Source organism: Macaca nemestrina, chromosome 19 (assembly GCF_043159975.1).
Source record: "Macaca nemestrina isolate mMacNem1 chromosome 19, mMacNem.hap1, whole genome shotgun sequence".
NCBI lineage: Eukaryota > Metazoa > Chordata > Mammalia > Primates > Cercopithecidae > Macaca > Macaca nemestrina.
In genome coordinates, this window is record NC_092143.1 from 55,989,479 (window position 1) to 56,010,869 (window position 21,391).

Consider the following 21,391-nt stretch of genomic DNA (forward strand, 5'->3'; position numbering starts at 1 on the left):
ACATGAGCCAGATTTGGTTTTATGTAAAAAAAATCTTTTAGTTGATGAGTTCTTGTTTAACTTGTATTGCTGTGGCAATTTCTTATTGTAATAATATGTAGGAGAATTTCTTATTTGAATCCCTTTATTTACAGAAAGCTCACTGTAAATCTGTAGGAATGTCATGGTACTACCCCATTAAGTTATTTTTATTCGTATTTAGTTATTGATTCAGCAGTCTCTAATTGTGCCAAAAATGGTGCTTAGATTAGATTGCCATTGCTACCAATGAGAGCTGCTACTTAATTATTCCCACCTCAAATTCCTGGCTCTCAAGTTAGCACTACTCCTTTTCAATTTACTCCTTCTCTGCTCATGTAAATACCCTCAGATGATAATTGTTGGCGGGCAGTATGCTCTACCTTTGAAGATGTTGCCCACTTCTACATGGAAAGGAAAAGATGGTTTTCTTAAAAAGATGAATTTGATAATTGACTTGCCAGTATTTCACCTTGTGATGAAACCTCAATCTTAAACATAGTGTTACTTGTTTTATTGTCCACAGAATTAAGGGTAAGTAATGTCATACAATTTTTGTCTTTAGTGTTTCAGTACGGTTTCTTTAACTTCTATTGAGCTTCTGTTGCAGATATTGGACATGGGCGTATCTTCTAACGATGTCATCACCATTAGTGTATTCTTCCTGCTAAAAATAAATATCAAACCCCAAAGCCTGTATTGTCTCATGTTTTTGAAAATTGAAGAGAAGACTGTAACTTTATTCTTCTTTATACTTTCTCACTTATGATGATGGTCTTTTGTCACTGTTTACAAAAATAGAACTTATATTTGAAGTGTAACTGTAGAAAATAGATCAGATGCCACTCCCCATAATCCCCTCTTTTCCCAGTGCCTTCCAGCCACATTTCATAGTTGGCAGTCATAGATTATGAGGCTGATAATAACAGTCATAGGTAATGAGGCTGATGATAATAATAATGTTAACATTCATGTGTCAGGTACTATTCTCGGCCCTTCACATAATCCACTCATTTAATCTTATACAGCAGGATGTATTATCCACATTTGATAGATACAGAACTGAGGCGCAGGGAGGTTAACTTGCCTAAGGTCACAAAGAGCTAGTGAGTTGTTTGGAACCCAGAGAATCTGCCTCCAGAGCCAGTGCACTTCATCAAAAAGACACATTTGCTTCCTGTTTTTACTTAAATCTAAGATTACAGCAAATGCTAAAGCCCTATTTTTCCAACTTTTTCTCCTCCCTCTCTCCTCAGAGGTAATTATTGTCTTGAAATAAAGCTTTCTAGGAACTTTTATTGTTGTTATTCTGCATAACTGGATTTTATATTATAAAGAAGAAATCACCTCAATTATGTTCAGCTGTTTTTTTAACAAGTAAAGAAATACTCTTTACAAGTAGAGAAATAAACTTGAAAGTTATTCCACAGAACTCTTTGTAAATTATCACTTAGAACTGTTATTCCTTTGTAGAAGATGTGGAAATGATTTGAGATACTTAGACTTTTTTGTACCAAGTAGGTGGCATCACTTTGAAGTTGAGACTGAGAGGCGAAGATTTATATTTTCTGAATCAGCTGTGATACCATCAAATAATTTTCATCTACTGTGTAACTTTGAGCATTAACTGTGATTGACCAGATACTGATGTATCATTAGTTGCTGCTTTTTTGAAAATGGAACATAAATTTAAAGTATCAATTCAGGAATTGGCCATTTCATATTTCTTAAGGAAGCCATTATTAAAGCTTGTGTAATGAATGAAAACATGAAGTGGTTTAAAATTTGTGTTTTAAGAAATCATTAATCATTATTTTTAAAACTTCTGACTATAGTTGGTTACAAGCAGAAGCAGATAACTGTTGGGCCGGGTGTGGTGGTTCACGCCTGTAATCTCATCACTTTGGGAAGCTGAGCTGGGCGAATCACTTGAGGTCAGGAGTTGAAGACCAGCACGGCCAACATGAGGTGGAGGTTGCAGTGAGCTGAGATCACATCACTGCCTTCCAGACTGGGCGACAGAGCGAGACTCCGTCACACACACACACGCACACATACAGCAGATAACTGTTAAAATAGACTATTAATAAATTTAGTTTACATTTATTTATTTTAGGGATTGCTATAGGAATCAGTTACCATTCCGAAGTTGAAAGTATTGTATAAACTGTTGTTCGGTTAGCTTATTGTCTTGGAAGGCATACATGAATAGGATAATTAAAATGACATTTTGATTTTGACGTTGTTTCCTAGTACATACAAAAGTTATGTTTACACTTTACTGTTGTCTAAGTTTGCATTAGCATTACACGTAAAAATGTGTATATCTTAGTTAAAAATACTTCATTGCTAAAAATTAATCATCTGAGCCTTCTGGTAGTCATCCTCTTTGCTAGTGGAGGGTCTTGCCTCGATATTGATGGCTGTTGACTGATTAGGGTGGTGATTGCTGAAGGATGGGGTGGCTGTGGCAATTTATTAACAGTGATAAAGTTTGCTGCATCAATTGACTTCTTTCTTGGAAGATTTCTCTGTAGGATGCATTTGATAGCATTTTGCCTACAGTGGAACTTCTTTCAAAATTAGAATCAATTTTCTCAAGCCCTGCTACTGCTTTATCTAGTAAATCCTTTGTTGTCATTTCACCTCCACTGGGAGTAGATTCCATCTCAGGAAACCACTTTTTTTTGCTCATCCATAAGGAGCAACTCCTCATCAACAAGTTTCACGAGAATGGAGCAGTTCAGTCGCATCTTCAGGCTCCACTTCTATTTCTCATTCTCTTGCTATTTGCAGCAGATCACAGTTATTTCCACCACTGAAGTCTTGAACCCCACAAAGTCAGTCATGAAAATTGGAATAAACTTCTTCCAAACTCCTGTTAATGTTGGTATTTTATCTCCTCCCATGAATCATGAATGTTCTTAATGCCATCTAGAATTGTGAATAATTTTCTGAAAGTTTTCAGTTTACTTTGCCCATATTCATCACAGAAATCACTATGGCAGCTATATGGCCTTATGAAATGTATTTCTTAAATAGTGAGACTTGAATGTCGAAATTACTCTTTGATCTATAAGTGGCAGAACACATGTGTTAGCAGGCATGAACACTAGTCACATTGTGCATCTTCATCAGAGCTCTTGGGTGACCAGGTACGTTGTCAATGAATAGTAATTTATTACTGTTGTTATTTTGGAGACAGGCTCTTGTTCTGTCGCCCAGACTGGAGTGGTCATGCAATCACAGCTCACCGTAACCTTGAACTCATGAGTACAAGTTATCTTCGTGCTTCAGTCTCCCAAGTAGCTAGGACTGCAGGTGTGTGCCACCATGCCTGGCTAATTTGTAAATGTTTTGTAAAGAAGAGTTCCCGCTATGTTGCCCAGGCTAGTCTTGAACTCTTGGGTCAAGCAGTCCTCCCACCTTGGCCTCCCAAAGTGCTGTGACTACAGGTGGGAATCACTACATCTGGCCAATAGTAATATTTTACAGGTCTCAACAGTGGGCTTAAAGTATTCAGTAAACTATACTGTAAATAGATGTATTGTCATCCATACTTGTTTCATTTATAAAGCACAGGCAGAGTAAATTTAGCATAATTAATTCTTAAGGACCTTAGAATTTTCAGAATGGTAAATGAACATTGGCCTCTGCTTAAAAGTCATCAGCTACTTTAGCTCCTAATGGGGGTCAGCTTGTTTGTTGAAGCTTGAAGCCAGGCATTTATTTCTCTCTAGCTGTGAAAGTCCCAGATGGCATCTTCTTCCCGTACCAGTCTCTTTTTCTACATGGAAAATCTGTTGTTGAGTTTAGCCACCGTCATCAAGGACCTTAGCTAGAGCCTCTAGGTAACTTGATGCAGTTTTTATATCTACTTGCTGCTTCACTTTGTACTTTGAAGTTATGGAGACGGCTTCTTTCCATAAACCCCATAAACCCTTTGCTAATTTCAAGCTTGGCTTCTGTAGTTTCTTTACCTCTCTCAGGCTTCACAGAATTGAGAGTTCAGGCCTTGCTCTGGATTAGGCTTTGGTTTAAGGGAATGTGGCTGGTTTGATCTTCTATCCAGACTACTAAAACTTTCTACATATCACCAGTAAGGCTGTTTTCGCTTTCTTATTTGTGTGTACACTAGAGTAGTCCCCCACCTTTTTTTGAGATATTGTGTCACTCTTGTCCAGGCTTGAGTGCAGTGGCTTGATCACGGCTCACTGCAACTTCAACCTCCTGAGCTCTAGCAATCCTACTTCAGCCTCCTGAGTAGCTGGAAATAGAGGCATGTGACACTATGCCTGGCTAATTTTTAATTTTTTTGTAGAGACAGGGTCTCACTACGTTGCCCAGGCTGGTCTTGACCTTCTGGACTCAAAACAGTCCTCCTGCCGTGGCCTCCCAAAGTGTTAAGATTACAGGCATGAGCCACCACACCTGGCCTGGAGTGGCGATTTTAGTTTCCTTCGAGAACTTTGCCTTTGTATTTACAGTTTGGCTAATTGGTGCAAGTGGCCTAACTTTTGGCCTGTTGCGGCTTTTGACATGCCTTCCTCACTAAGCTTAATCACTTCTAGCTTTTGGTTTAAAGTGAGATACCTGTAGGATTCTTAATTGACCCAATTCCAATATTGTGTCTCAGCAAATAGGGAGGGAGAGAGACAGGGACAGCCAGTCACTGGAGCAGTGAGAACACAGACAATGTGTGTGGATTAAGTTTGCTGTCTTAAATCACTCATCACAGATTACCATAATGCATAAGAATAGTGAAGCAGTTTGAAATAGCACAAGAAATACCAAAATTTGACAGACACTTAAGTGAGCACACGCTGTTGGGAAAATGGTACCTGTAGACTTGTTTGGTGCCGGGTTGCCACAAACTCAGCTTATAAGAAAACACAATATCTTGAAAGTGCATTAAAATGAAGCATGATAAAACAAGGTATGCCTGTATTTGATTTAAATTGAGAATTTGGTAAGATGCAGCTCTGTGGATGTTTCAAAGAAGCATGTGACTAGTTTCTTGATTTATATTTTTGAGGTCTAAATATTGTCTAAAATATTTTATGTTTAACTCAGTTTTTTCAGGAATCGAGTCTTTTAGTTGTTAATGATACAAGTAATCTCTTTCCATCATAGGGAAAAAGTTTCTTAAGCAAAAGACTTAGCCCTGTTTATGGGCTCTGTATTTTCTGTCCTTTTGTTTTCATGTAATACATTATATGCATCTTACATGTCATTGTTTTTCTTTGAATATATGGATGTATCATAATTTATTTAACTGCTCTGTTGTTACTTTTTTTTTTTTTTAATAGACAAGATCTCACTTTGTCATCCACACTGGAGTACAGTGGCAAGATCAGCTCACTGTAACCTCACACCCCTCCTGCCTCAGCCTCCCAAGTAGCTAGGACTGCAAGTGTACATCACCACGCCTGACCAATTTTTTATTTTATTTTTTGCAGAGAGAAGGTTTTGCTATGTTGCTCAGACTGCCTATTTTTATTGCTTTTATATTCTTAACAGAATTTCAGGGAACATCTCTTTAGTTAACTTTTCACCCGTATATATTGATACTGTTAATTCTTCTGATAAATTTCTAAAGATGAAATCACTGATTCATGTTAAAGACTTGATCCTTGTTACCAGTCTTATTGCCGTCTTTGATGATTTCTGAATATTATCTATGTCTTCTGTCCAAGGCCATTCATTTTCTCCAGAGGGAAACACCTCAGATTTACTGGTTAGATAACATAGGACATCTGTTTTAGAACAGTGCTTTACCTCTTAGCACTGTGATTTGGGTCCCTAAATGCACACCCTGTTTTGCTGAGTTTCTCTCTACCATCTTTTAGTTCTGTGGGATAAGGGTTTTACCAGATTTGTGTAAAGAGTTTTAGTTGATTCTTATTGTCAACCTTAAGACTCATCGTTACATATTAAGGAGGCTGGTACTTCAAAGTCTGGAACGTATCCACAATTCCTTGGGATGAATTGCATTACTTTTGGTCATTATTTCCTGTTGCAGTTGTCCTCATCTTCCAACAGGTTCGTTCTTCCTTTCCCTTTCCCTTTCCTTCTTTCAGATGGAGTCTCACTCTGTCACCTAGGCTGGAGTGTAGTAGCATGATATCAGTTCACTGCAACCTCTGCCTCCTGGGTTCAAGTGATTCTCCTGCCTCAGCCTCCTGAGTAGCTGGGATTACGGGTGCGTGCCATCACGGCTGTCTAAGTTTTGTGTTTTTAGCAGAGACAGGTTTCGCCATGTTGGCCAGGCTTGTCTCAAAACTCCTGACCTCAGTTATCCGCCCACCTCAGCCTCCCAGAGTGCTGAGATTACAGGCATGAGCCACCACACCCGGCCTTCCAGCAGGTTCTTGGCGTCTGTGTGCTGTGGTCCACTTTCGTCTGTCCTTATGGATTTCTGCCTGTGTAAATTGCTTTATTATTTTAGTGACTTATTGGGAGGGAGCAGATAAACATGAGTTTGCTCTATCATATAAATGGAAGACTTTTTATGTCTTAATTAAGTAGAACTGTAATATATGTGTTTCATAACTGCTGCCAAACGACCCCTGTCTAAGTGGTTGTCATGTATTACCTAGCTTAAAAGATGATCTTCCTGCTCCCTCTCACAACTTCCTACATCATTGCAACCATATGGATCTTTTTAAGAAATAAGATCCCATCACACCCCTCTTTAAAAACTCATCAATGGTCCCCCAATACACTTTTGGATCTTATTTTGAACTCATATCAGACACCATTTAACCTCATCTTGTATCATCTCCTTGGCGTGCATTTTGTTTTTCAGGCATATCAGGCATGTTCTAAAATCGGAGTTTTTGCTTTGCTGATTGTTAACAGAGAGAGACTGGAATGCCCTTGCCTCCTGCTCTTTCCTTAACTGGCTCCTTTTCCACTCAGGTTTATATTCCTATGTCAGGTCTTCAGAGAGTCCTACATCCTTTTCTTTTGGTCCCACCTACCCATTCCTCTGGCGCCCTCTTCCCAACTGTATTACATTGTCATTTTGGTTTTTGTTTTTCTTCCATATTATTTATTTCTATTAATACTTTATATACTTAGTTTTCATGTGCACCTGCCACTAGGATGTTAGTTTCATGAGATGAAGAACCTTGTTTTGTTTTTCATGTTTATTGCCATACCCTCAATGCTTAGAATAGTTTCTGTCGCCTGGTAGGCACTCAGGTGTTTGTGTTAAGTAAATGAATGCCATTAGAAATGTAACCTGCAAGAGGTATATATTTTAAATTGATAACTTATTTGCAACTAAATCAGGAAAGAATGATACTTTAATAAATAAAAATGATTGAAAGACCCTTGAGGATTTTGAATAAAATTTATATCCAACATAATTGGTTAAATCATTTTAGTAGAGTCCAATACTTAAAAAGTCTTAAGTGGGCTGTGTGTTCAAGGCATGCAGTTTGTAGAGCTGCAGCTGAGCATTTTGAACAAAGGAGTAAATGATCATTTTGAAATTGTAGAATTATTTTACCAGCTTGTGTTTGTTTCCCTTCTGTAGGAGAATAACACTAACAATATGTGAGAATAACATGAATAAAAAATGAACGGTAGTAATCCATAGCATTGTATAAGTACTGAATTTGTAAAGAGTAAAAGTGCCAGAGTAAAAGTGCCATCTAGTGGAAGAACTGGAGCTACAGATGAAACCAGAGTCCTTAAGCCAGTGTTCGTTCTTTTACATCAAAGTCTGTAACAGAGAGGAATTTACAGTCTATTGCCCTTTGTGCCTGTTCACTCATTCATGGAATGGAAATGTAATACTAATACTAATAACTGTCAAGAGAGGCGTTCATGGAACTCTGATGGTTAAAACGATGCATATGGGCAGTTACATTTTCTTGAGACAAAGGAAGTCCTTAATAAACTGGTAACAAAGGCTACGTTTTGTTGTTACTGTATCAGTTCTTAGAAGTTAGATGAGACTGAAAAGTAGTTTGGAGCCACATTGTGGAGGGCACTTGAATGTCAGGCCCAGTAGAGGTTGATAACAGGCCAAAGGGAAGAAAGGAGTGGTGGTGTTGGTGGTGTCTGAAAATGGTTAAAGTTGCTGAGTGGATTGGATTGGAGAGAGATTCGCAGTAGGGAGACCAGATGCAACTTAATTACAAAAATTTATGTTCTGAGCAGTAAAAGCCTGAACTACAGTGGGTGGTAGCAGTGAAGTGTGTGTGTGTGTATTGAGACAAGGTCTCACTCTGTTACCTAGGTTGGAGCACAGTGGCACAATCATGATTCACTGCACCCTTGACCTCACATGCCTCAGGGGATCAGCCTCCCGAGTAGCTGGGACTACAGGCGAATGCCACAATGCCCGACTAATTTATGTGCTTTTTGTAGAGACAGTGTTTCACCATGTTGCCCAGGCTGGTCTCGTACTGCTGGGCTCAGGTGATCCACCTGCCTTCGCCTCCCAAAGTGCTGGGATTACAGGTGTGAGCCACCACATCTGACAGTGTTTTTTTTTTTTTTTTTAACTGCAAAAGTAGTACATGCTTATCATAGTTGAAAAATCATTGATAGGCACATGCAGATACCATCTAAAATTTTTATCACCCATTAAATAACCTTTGGCGAGATTTAGAAGGATAGAATCAGACTGTACATGCCATATTATATAGTGTCTTTTTGCACATTTACTGTAAACATTTTCTGATCATAAATTTCATTTAATAGCTAAGTTATATTGTTCTATAGAAGTAGTATTCTGGCTAACATGGTGAAACCCCATCTCTACTAAAAATACAAAAAGCTAGCCAGGCGTGGTGGTGGGCGCCTGTAGTCCCAGCTACTCGGGAGGCTGAGGCAGGAGAATGGCGTAAACCCGGGAGGCGGAGCTTGCAGTGAGCTGAGATCCGGCCACTGCACTCCAGCCTGGGTGACAGAGCGAGACTCCGTCTCAAAAAAAAAAAAAAAAAAAAAAAAAAGTAGTAGTATTTGTTTAGCCAGCTAACTATTTAGTGTTTATATTTCTTCCAGTTCCTTGCTCTTGAAGAACGTTGCTTTAAATCACCTTTTGGCATTTACGTTACTTCCAGTTTGATACTGAAAACATTGCTCTAAATCACCCTTCAGCTAAGTTTTGGCTTATCCGTGATAGTCTTCTCATAAATTCCTAGAAGTGAAAGAAAGAAAAAGAAAAAGCAATAAGGGGATACGGTTTTCATGCTTGAATTAGTGACAGTTTAAGAAAACAGCCTGGGCACGATGGCTCATGCCTGTAATCCCAGCACTTTGCAAAGCCAAGGCGGGCAGATCACCTGAGGTCAGGGGTTCGAGACCAGCCTGACCAACATGGAATAACTCCATCTCTACTAAAAATAAAAAATTAGCTGGGCGTGGTGGCGCATGCCTGTAATCCCAGCTTCTTGGGAGGCTGAGGCAGGAGAATGGCTTGAACTCAGGAGGCGGAGGTTGCAGTGAGCCAAGATTGCGCCATTGCACTCCAGCCTGGGCAACGAGCGGAACTCCGTTTCAAAACAAAGAAAAAAGAAAAAAAGTGATATTCTTTGTAATGACATGGGGTTGTGGAAATGGGAACTCTTAACACATTGTTGATGTAAATTCATTCGGTCCACTCTGTGGAGGACAGTTTGGTAGTAAGTATCAGAAGCATTTATTTTACATAGTTTTTTTCTCTTTGCCTTTTATCAGATTACTTAAATGTATGTAGTGATTTAAAGTAACTAGTAGACCAAATTCTGGGTTCAGTCAAAGGGATGGTATAGTTTTGTTTTACTGTTTTAAAAAACTTCAGGTAAAATACACATAAAATTTACCATATTAAGCTTTTTTAAGTGTATATAGGTCACTAGTGTTAATTATATTCACATGATTTTGCACCTTATTTCTAGAACTCTTCGTATTGCAGAACTGAAACACTGTACCTACCCATTCAACAACAATTTCTCATTTCCCCCTGCACCCAGCCACCAATTTTTCTTTCAGTCTCTATGAATTTGACTACTCTAGATACCTTATATAAGGGAAAGCATATAGTATTCTCTTTTTGTGACTGGCTTATTTCCTTAGCATAATGCCCTCTAGGTTCATCCAATTTGTAGTACACATCAGAATTTCCTTCCTTTTTAAGGCCGAATGATAATCCGTTGAATGTATACGCTGCATGTTTTCATTTGACCATGGATGTATACTTAGGTTGCTTCCACCTCTTGGCTATTGTGAATAATGCTGCTATGAATGTTGGTGTGCAAATAATATCTTTGAGGTTGGGCATGGTGGCTCATGCCTGTAATCCCAGTACTTTGTGGGTGGATTATTTTATGTCAGGAGTTTGAGACCAGCCTGGCCAACATGGTGAAACCCTGCTTCTACTAAAAATACAAAAATTAGCTGGGCGTGGTGGCTGGCGCCTGTAGTCCCAGCTATTTGAGAGGCTGAGGCAGGAGAATCACTTGAACCCAGGAGGTGGAGGTTGCAGTGAGCCGAGATCACGCCAGTGCACTCTAGCCTGGGTGACAGAGTGAGACTCTGTCTCAAAAAATATACATATATAATATATATATGTCTTTGAGACCCTGCTTTCAACTTGGGGGCATATACTGAGAAGTTGAATTGCTAGATTATACATTAATTCTATTTTCAAATTTTCTTGAGAACTGACATACTGGTTTCCATAGTGCTACAACATTTTGCATTCCCACCAACAGTGCACAAGGGTTCCATTTTCTCCACATCCTCACCAGCATTTGCTGTTTTCTGTTTTTGTTGATAGTAGCTATCCTAATGTGTATTAGGTAGTATCTCATTGTGGTTTTGATTTGCATTTCCCTAATAATTGATGACGTTGAACATCTTTTTCATATGCTCATGGACTGTTTAGCTTTGGAGAAATGTCTGTTCAAGTCCTTTTCCTAGTTTAAAATCAGGTTGTTTTTCTGTCGTAAGTGATGGTATCATTTTAGGTTGATGATATTTGTTATAGCCAGGAACTAGAAAGAATTTGGAGACCATCTAACTGAGTTTGTACTGGATGTGATTCTAGAATCTTTCCTGAAAGATGAGATAGTTTAGCCAGCTTCTTCTTGGAAGTTTCTGGTGTAAAGGGAACATACTGTTTTGAGAGTAGTCTGTTCTATCTTCTGAACAGTTGCTAGAAATTTATAAGCTTTTTTATTTGTTTAAATATTTATGACACATGCTGGCAGTAATAGAAATTTATAAGCTTTTTAAAGAAATTAGCAAAAAATATTTGTCCAAATACATATATTCTTTTATATATGTATGTGTATGTAGGTGTGTGTATATTTATATACTTTCACTTTGGAGAAAATGTGGAGTACCAGAAATCACAGGAAGATAATAAAAACCACAAATAGTGAAAATGTATGACTTGAAACAATAGCCCATTATCAGTTTCTCTCAGACTCCTTCCTTATGGTTTTTTATGGACTTACTTTGTTTATAGGATTCTAGATAGATCATTTTGTTGGTGTTTAAGAAATTTTATTTTTGAAACGTTTTACTGTTTCATTATTCATGCATTATTTCTCACTTAAAATTTTACTTGATTCATGTGTCAGAAATGTAAAAAAACTTTTTTTTTTTTTACTTGAAAAGATGCTCCAGAAAAAAGAAAAGAGAAATTACATTTTAAAATTTTAAAATAAGGGATAAAAATAAAGACGTCATGAAGAGCAACAAAAATGGCCCAGGTCTTTGCATGTCTGAGAGTGGCTGTCCTTCCTGTTCACCTGTGGACAATAGCTTGACTGAATATCTTTTTGTCTTTCGGCCTAGATACTGTATTTTTTTCCTTTATCCTACACTGACTAGCACATATCTCGGATATTGGTCTTTCATTAATTTTGCTTGATAGTTGATGTGCCCTTAGGAAGACCCAAGTTGTCTTTTATTTTTGCTTCTCAGTTTATAGTTTTTTTCTTAAATTTTATTATAGGTATATTGAATGTTCTGACTTTTCATGCTGCTCATCTTTTGTTTTGCCTCACTTTTCTCATTTTCCTTCAGTATTTCCTATGGTTTTGTTGTTGTTGCTATTTTTTGTTATACTAATGCTTCCTTACTGCATGAGAACTCTGCTTGTCTAATGTTGGGAGCGTAGATTGTTTTGTCGGATTTTTGTGGTCTCTGTTGAAGAAAGGGATTTATCATTGTGTTTACTTGGCTAGTTCACAGATCTACAACTCAAGTCAAATTAAGAAGGAATCAGGAGTCGTAGATGTTAGTGCCAGAGTTTGCTGAGTCAGCCCAGATCTGACTGGGACCTTGCCTCTCTTTTTGCCAGCACACCAGCCCTGCCATCCATTTATTCCGGTATTGTACTCCCTGAATCCTCCCTGTACCTGTGGAAACCACAGCAGTCACCAGCTGTCCTTGTTAAAATGATGTGGAGTAATGACTAAAATATTCACACCTCCAGAGCTTGGCAGAGTCTGTAGGAATGTTCCAACCTATTTAATGTAAATGCAAAATACTGTTTAATTAGCCTACTAATAAACATTAATGAATTTTTACATTTTTAATTATTATTTGAATAGAGACTATTTAAACAAACTTCAGTAAATGCAGTAGTCCCCTGCTTATCTGTGGGTCCTGTGTTCCAAGACCCATAGTGAATGCCTGAAACTTGTGATGATACTGAACCTTATACACTGTATATAGTCATGTGTCACTTACCGATGGGATACGTTCTGAGAAATGCATAGTTAGGCGTTTTGTCATTGTGTGAACATATGTAGCATGCACTTACACAAACCTAGAAGGTGTACCTACTACCCACTGAGGCTTTATGGTATAGCCTGTTGCTTCTAGGCTACAAACCTATATAGCATGTTACTGTAGTGAATACTGTAGGCAGTTGTAATACAGTGGTAAGTATTTGTGTATCTGATAATGCCTTCTGGTATACCTCTTGAAGGACCCGAGGCCATTTTACAGTTAACTTTTTTTTAATAGAATATAATCTAACAATAAAAAGTGTAGTAAATACATAAACCGATAACATTTATTTTCATTATCAAATATATACTGTACATAATTGTACTGTACTTTTATACAACTGGTAGCATGGCTGTCACCACAAACACATGAGCAATGCATTGTGTTATGATGCTAGGATGGCTACACTAGGCGATAGGAATGGTCACTAGGTGATAGGAATTTTGCAGGTCCATTATAGCCTTATGGGACCACTGTTGTATATGCAGTTCATTGTTGGCCAAAATGTAATGCAGTGTATGACTGTACTGTTGTTTCTATACAGTCACATTGTATGGGGGCAGTAACGTACACAGCACGCTGGATTAAGGGATGATTTTTGTCCTGGGTGGAATGGACAAAAAGATGTAATTATGTAAAATGTAATTATGCTACTCAGAACAGCATGCAATTTAAAACTTAGGAACTGTTTATTTCTAGAACTTTTCATATGATATTTTTGGACCAAGACTGACCTTAGGTAACTGAAATCATGGAAGGTGAAATTGTAGACAAGGGTGGACTCTTACAAAATCTTTACTGTGGCATAAATAGTTTATGACATTTATTTTTGCTGCATATAAGCTATTATTTTACTTACAGACTCTGAGCTTTTTTGTTTGTGGAAGGTGCACATTTTTGGCAGTGTGGCATTGGCATTTTTTGCTTGTGTTAATTTTGGGACTATCTCAAACCTCTCTTTTTTAACATCTGCCATTGTTAATCTTGGAGATACTCATCAGATTCTTATGTAGTTTTTAAAATATATGTGTCTTTTTTATCTTGCTGAACCAGTGTTTTAGCTTGTTGAGTTTTTTAAAAACTTGACTTTTGTGATTTCTTATTTTGGCTCTCTTGGCTTTGTTTCTTCTGCTGATTTCTTAAGGATGTATTTTAATTACAGAAAAAAATAAAAATATTTTTACATGTTGAAGATACAAGGCCAGAAAAGAGGCCAGTGGTTATTAACTTTTCCTGGTTGACTTTGGTCTTAAATTAGTAAACATTTGGAGGGGCAGATTAACTTTGTGGTGAAGAGTGGGGACTTGAGCAGGATTGCCTAAGTTTCAGTTCTGCTTCATCACTTACTATCTCAGTGACATTCGACAACACATTTGGCCTCTGTTTCCTTGTCTGTAAAATAGGGATAATAATTGTACCGACTTTATCTGGTTATTATGAGATTTAAGTGAGTTAGGTGCTTTAAACTGCCACACATGCAGTAAATACCTCAGAGGTTTTAGCCCCCAACAACAACAACAACAAAACCTGGAGATTTTCTAGCTCGCATATCTCTAGCATTTAACCAGTGAAATCAGGTAGTTTTATGGGGATACTCTTGAGTTTTCAGATGTCTGTAGTATTTTGATATCTGTAGCTCAGTGGTCCTCCCAAAGAGGAAGTGTGTGTTTTGCTAGTTAAGTCTTAGTATCTCAGTGATTGCAACTGGGTTCCCAAGTTCTTTTAAACAATATGTTCAATCATTTTTTTGAGATTCTGGCTTATCTGAGTCAAGCCTACTTGTCTGCTTTTTATGAAGTCTATCTCCTTTCAACTGGAGGTAATAAAGTATTTGCTGTTTACCGTTTTGGCAGTTTTTCATGATTTCTTGGAAGTAGTTGTTTCAGAGATCAAGTTGGTGCAAAGTGTTTTCTTCTCCCCACATTCCCCAACCTGCCAGTGTTCTCAAATATGATTGATGAAATTAGGACACTTGGATTCAATTAAAGTGGTGTTTTGCCCCATTTCCTTGCCTGATTTAGATTTTCACTCTCTTTTGTAGAGAAAAACAAAAGACATTTACGTCCTACCCTTAACTTCTATTTTAAGGTATTAGACTGAGTTTCAACTTTTGTTTTGTTTTTTTTGAGATAGGGTCTCATTCTGTTTGTTGCCCAGGCTAGAGTGCAGTGGCATGATCATAGCTCACTGAAATCTTCGACTCCTGGGCTCAAGCAGTCCTCCCACCTCAGCTTCCCAAGAAGCTAGAACTACAGGCGCACACTACCACACCTGACTGATCTTTTATTTTTTATTATTTTTTTTTTTTGTAGAGACAAGGTCTTGCTATGTTGCCCAGGCTTGTCTTGAACTCCTGGGCTCAAGCGATCCACCCGCACTGGCCTCACAAAAGTGCTGGGATTACAGGCGTGCGCCACCAGGTCTGTCTGTAGCTTTTCTTTCCTAGAATTTATAGAAAAGAGAATATATGTTAGAATATGATAATTACATAAAACAGTATATTCTGTCCTTATATTAAAATAACTATAAAATTTATATATCATACCATATTATATAGTATACAAAATTCATATATTACAAAGATGTATGTAAATATATACTAAGTTACATGTCTGTTGACTGTGAAGATAGATATAATGAAGGGAGAGAAATGAAATGGAGATGGGAATGAAATGGGGGAGGGACACATGAAATGCAGGGGTTGAGAGGGTGCACTGTGGAGTTACAGAGCTGTACTGTTCCCTAGGCAGCCACCAGCCACATGTGCTGTTTAATCAAAATTAAATAAGAATTAAAATCCAGTTTCTCAGTAGCAGTAGGCACATTTCAAGTGCTCACTAACCACATATGGCTATTAGCTACCATGTTGGGTAATGCAGATAAAGAACATTTTCGTTGTCACAGTTCTATTCATAATGGTTGATAAAGATTGCCAAAAAGATAAGTATTGATGAAGTAAATAGATACATAGGAAATGAAGAAATTATAATATATATGTAATATCTGTTCTAATAAGAGAAGAAATGCTGTGGGTGCCTCAGAAGAGACAGTATTCATGGAAGATGGAACAGTGACAGGATTGAATTAAAGATTTCACATCCTAGCATGTACTGTGTAAAGGTGGAAGCATTTACACAAATGTTCCATGCCAGAAGTGAGACACGTGGAAGCAGGAGTTTGGAACAACACACAGTGACTCCATTGCAGTGGAAACAATCAGGCGGGTAAACCCCTCAATATCCTTTCTTGGGCCAGGTAGCAATGGTGAGGAGTCTGCCTGTGTTGGAGCTTGGAACAGAGGAAAAGGGCAGTGTCTTCTCCAGGCTGATGAGGGCCAGGAGTGATTGAGATAATCGATATGGAAAACCAGTTGCTGGGATAATCCATGTTGAATCTCTTCCACCCTTCTGACAGCCCAAGTGGGTTATTCATACAGTCTGTACTTTAAGTAAAGATGGTTGAACCACTAAGCATTTTTGGAAAGACAATACGTAAGAGAAAAAGCTCAAAGGGAAGAACTTTCCCCTAGGAAATAGTTAATACAAAAAAAAAATTATGTGAAATAACTGCTGAAAATACCCGAACATCTGGAGTTTCCTCTCCCTACTCCCATACCCAGTTAGTGTCCATCAGAAAACAGGGTGTCCTTACAGCCGTGTGATGAGAGTATCTTCACTTCTGATCAGCAAAGGAATGTTTGGGAATTCTAGGCAGGTAAGCAAGGAACAACATAAGTAACAGAGTCAAAGCCATAATGACTGTGAAATGAGAGGAGATGAATGAGAGTGGAACAAGTGAGAGATTTTGTGAGATTTTGGAAAACTGGAGTTGTGCTGATGTGGTTTAAACTTGATGTAGTAAATGGTGCTCTACCGTTGCACATAATGCATTCCTAAAAATATATATGAAAATAAGTCATACAAAATTCCAGCATCAAATATATATAAAAATATACAGAATTTCAGTATATCAAAATTGATATGCCATGAGGGGCAGTTATTTTTTTCCTAGAGAGATTTTAAAGTTTTTTATATATTTTTTGAGACAGGGTCTTGCTGTGTCGCCCAGGCTAGAGTGTGATGGCACAATCATGGCTCACTGCAGCCTTGACATCCTAGGTTCAAGTGATCCTCACTACTCAGCCTCCTGAGTAACTGGGACTACAGATGCATGCTACCATGCCTGGCTAATTTTTGTATTTTCTGTAGAGAGGAGATCTCTTTGTATTGCCCAGGCTGGTCTTCAACTTCTGGGCACAAGTGATCCTCTCACCTCGGCATCCCAAAGCGCTGGGGTTACAGGTAGGAGCCACTGCACCCAGTCTAATTATAATTTTTAAAATTACAGTTACTGATGCTTTTTAAGCACCCAAGGAATAGTTTAAAATTAGTAAAATCATAGGAAAAATTATTAAATGCAGTCAATGCCTTTTAAAAACGTAGCCTCTCCCAGATAAACAGGAATAAGTAACTTTAGTAGTTAAGCGGAACTGGTCCTCAAGTTGGGAAGTTTAGGTTATTTTTTGTTTTGTTTTGTTTTTTTCTGGAGACAGTCTTTCCAAGTTTCCCAGGCTGGTCTCAAACTCTTGGACAAAAGCAGTTGTGTCTATTTATTTATTTAGAGTTGGAGTCTCTCTCTGTCACCCAGGCTGGAGTGCAGTGGCGTGATCTCGGCTCACTGCAACCTCCGCCTCCCAGGTTCAAGCGATTCTCCTGCCTCAGCCTACTGAGGAGCTGGGACTACAGGCACACGCTGCCACACCCAGCTAATTTTTTATTTTTGGTAGAGACGGGGTTTTGCCATGTTGTCCAGGCTGTTTTTGATCTCTTGACCTCGTGATCTGCCCACCTTAGCTTCCCAAAATGCTAGGATTTCAGGCATGAGCCACTGCACCCTGCCAGAATTTAGTTTTTAGTAGATCAATCTGGAAATTATGTTGATTTTGATGGTCATCTCATTTTTATTAACTTACCTTAAATCTGTTAAGCAAAAATGTGTAACAGTTATATTCTCTTGCTTTTTCATGAGATGGAAAGCAGTGTCCTCCTCTGAATCCCTGCATTTCCTTTGCATTTGGATCTCTAGAATCTTTTGATGCTAAATTCCAATTCAGAATCAGAAAATTCTCTTATTCTTTTCCTTTAGTATTGAACATAACGTGAGCTACCTGAATATTTGCCACTCAGTGTGTCTAATACCTATCCTTGTTTCTTATCACAAGTATCACCCACATTGCAGACCCTGTTGTACAAAACTGAAATGCTGACTAACATCATCATGGGTTAGTTCTGACCTGCTTATTAGTTGATATGTGAAAGCCTGAATTTTGCTTCAGAAAAGCCATTCAGGATTAACAGTGTATTGTGTAATAAAGTGGACTTTGTGTGAAAGTTGGAGATCTCTTGTAGATAATTCAGAACTACTGGAAATTTCACAGTACACTTGTAAATGATGAAAGTGTTAAGAGTTTCCTTTGACAGTAAACCACAGGATGGCAAGGGGACAAAATCGGAAAGTAAAGAAGAGAAAAAAGGACAGAAGGAAAACTGGGAAGAGGAAAGAAGACAGGAACACATAATACAGCTTTATTCATGCCTGCCAGAATGTTGTGTCCCCATGCAGAAGCAGGTGTCATATAGGCCAGATGACTCTTTTCCCTCAACTCTCTGTCTTAGAATGTATCATCTGTGGGAAGGAGGGGAGCATCTAGGTGTCTCCTGCTAGTGAGCTGGGAGTTCTAGGATTGTCAGGTTCTAGGATTGTTAGGTTGGGCTTAGCCTGCTAGATTTTATTTTGTCTGTATTCCGGCATTTTTACCCCTTTCTGGCTAATCATCAAGCACCATTTCCCTCCATTTGAGGATTTATAGGCATAATTGGGCTGGGGGATGGGGGGACTCCCTTTTTATCAGGTGATGCTGCCCTTGAATCCTCCAATAGCTTATTAGTTTCAAGATTCTCAGAATTCTTAAGCCTCTCAAATTAAATCTCCAATACTACATAAAACATTTCTGTACACTACGGGGGTGAAAAATTGCCAGTCTATACCGAACTGAAGCCTTGCTATGGCCAGGCATGGTGACTCACGCCTGTAATGCCAACACTTTGGGAGGCTGAAGTGGGAGGATAGCTTGAGCCCAGGAGTTTGAGACCAGCCCTGGCAACATAGCGAGACCCTGTCTCTACATAACATTTTTTAAAAATTAGCTAGGCATGGCGGCACATGCCTGTAATCCCAGCTACTTGGGAGGCTAAGGTGGGAGGATTGCTTGAGCCTGGGAGGTCAGGGGTGCAGTGAGTCATGGTGATGCCACTGCACTCCAGATTGTCTGACCTGTCTCCAAAAAATAAAACCCTGCCGTGGCACTTAAACTCCCTTGTATGTGAGATAATACTCTAAAATTTAATCATAACATAATACTTAGCATTAGCTCTGTGCCAAGACACTGTTCTAAGTACTTTTTCTATTTTCATTAATACTGTGTCATAGGTAGATTCTAATCTTACCTATTTTATAAATGAAAACAGTGAGGCACAGAGGTATTAACATGCTGTCTTTAAGGGAAATTTGAAAAAATACATTAAAACCATTCAAACAGCTCCGGTCACATTTTGATATATTTTCTTTAGTCTTTTTTTTTTACAAAAAAATCATGATTAAAAATGTCATTGTAAACCTAGTTGTAAAAACAACAACAACAAAAACACAGTTGTAGCCATGCTGTGTGTACAAAGTTAATTCCTGCTTGGCTGTCTATCTTGGTTAGTCTCCAGTGAGTGATACATGGAGTAAAATCATGAACTGGGAATTGAGAGTTATGGGTTCTAGAAGTGACTCTATGAACTTGAATAAATTGTATACTATCAAGGCATTCTTCATTTTCATGCTGTGGATTTCGAACTTAATGATTTATAAGACCTAGCTCTAAAATTCAGTGCCTTTAACTTTTTCCGTATTTCTGTCTCATAGTTGAATACTTCTGAGTACTTTAATTCAACTTACGAAAGTGACAGAGTTTAAAATTTTCTTTCCTTGCCTCTTTTTGCTAAGAATTTTCCCTTCATGAAAGCAATACACAATTATTAGAGAAAATTTGGAAAATACTGAAAAATAGAAAAACCGCCCACAAATTTACAGCAGTCACTGAAAACCATTATTTAAATTTTCATATATTTTGTTTCACTGTTTTTTTGTTTTAAATAGTTGCAAATATGTGGTTGTATTTTTTAAAAAGTCTTTGTGAAAGTGAGTTTCTTCAACTTAACATAGGTAGCCAGATTTATATTGTCTTTTATTTTTTTAATTTATTTTATTTCTTTTCTTTTTTTGAGTTGAGTTAGAGTCTCGATCTGTTGCCCAGGCTGAAGTGCAATGGCAGGGTTTTGGCTCACTGCAACCTCTGCCTCCCAGGTTCAAGTGATTCTCCTGCCTCAGCCTCCTCAGTAGCTGGGATTATGGGTGCACACCACCACACCCAGCTAATTTCTGTATTTTTAGTAGAGACATGGTTTCCCCATATTGGCCAGACTGGTCTCTCTTGTTTCTTTCATTTCAAATAAGAGTGGAACTTTTTAAAGGTCTGTTTATCCACATGGGGATAAATAAGTTATTCTTGTTGGATTTATTGAAAGAACTAGGCCTACATAACAGTGGATTACTGAAAAGAATATTGAGTCTGGGCGCCAACTCATGCCTGTAATCCCAGCACTTTGGGAAGCCGAGGTGGGAGGACTGCTTGAAACCACGAGTTCAAAACCAGCCTGGGCAACATAGCAAGACCTTGTCTCTACAAGAAATAAAAAAATTAGTTGGGTATGGTGGTGTGCACCTGTAGTCCTAGCTACTCGGGAGGCAGAGGCAGGAGGATCATTTGAGCGCAGGAGGCAGAGGTTGTTGGAAGCTGATACTGTACCACTGCATTTCAGCCAGGGTGACAGTGAGAACCCATCTTGGAAAAAAGAAAGTAAGATTGGAGGTCTGTCAGTGTGCCATTGTGATTTATTGGTGGAATGCTATCATTGGTAACAATACCTTCTAAATGTATTTAACCCCTCCTAGCTTTTGAAGTAAGATTCATGTTAGAGCTAGAATTTGTCTGGGTATGGTGGCTCATGCCTGTAATCCCAGCACTTTGGGTGGATCACTTGAGCCCAGGAGTTCAAGACCAGCCTACGCAACATGGTGAAACCCAGTCTCTACCAAAAAAAAAAAAAAAGAAAAATTCTGTGTCTGTCTGTCTGTCTCCCTCTCCCTCCCCAGGTTTGGTGGTGTGCACCTGTAGTCATAGCTACTTGAGAGGCCAAGGTGGGAGGATCACTGGAGCCCAGGAGGTCGAGACTGCAGTGAGCTGTGATTGTGCTGCTGCACTCCAGCCTGGGCAACAGACTGAGACCTTTTCTAAAAAAACCAACCAAACAAAAAAACCTTTAGACTTTGATATTTTGATATCATTGCACTGAAGAAGTTTAAAATACAAACCTCTTAAAGCAGTTATATCAAAAAGCAGAATATGGAAGTTTTAACTTTTTGAGTTGCCAACAGCTTTGAAAAATGCACATATGCACACGAATTTACTTAGAACTTCTGCTTCTGAAACTCACCCATCAGTAGCTAATTCACTTAAACCATG

The 21,391-nt window shown here is 38.4% G+C and overlaps 1 protein-coding gene across 3 annotated transcripts in view; it reads left to right on the forward strand.

Annotated features, from left to right (window-relative positions):
* LOC105498896 (regulation of nuclear pre-mRNA domain containing 1A) overlaps window positions 1-21,391 on the forward strand; it is a 73,940-nt gene that overhangs the window by 38,845 nt on the left and 13,704 nt on the right. Inside the window, exon 7 of one of the 3 annotated variants that reach the window (XM_011771297.3) lies at window positions 629-20,406. The exons of the other annotated variants lie outside the window; for them this stretch is intronic. Coding sequence (XP_011769599.1) covers window positions 629-787 — 159 coding nt within the window. The 3' untranslated portion in view covers window positions 788-20,406. Of the gene's footprint in view, window positions 1-628; window positions 20,407-21,391 lie in introns of those variants that run through there. 3 annotated transcript variants of the gene reach the window in all.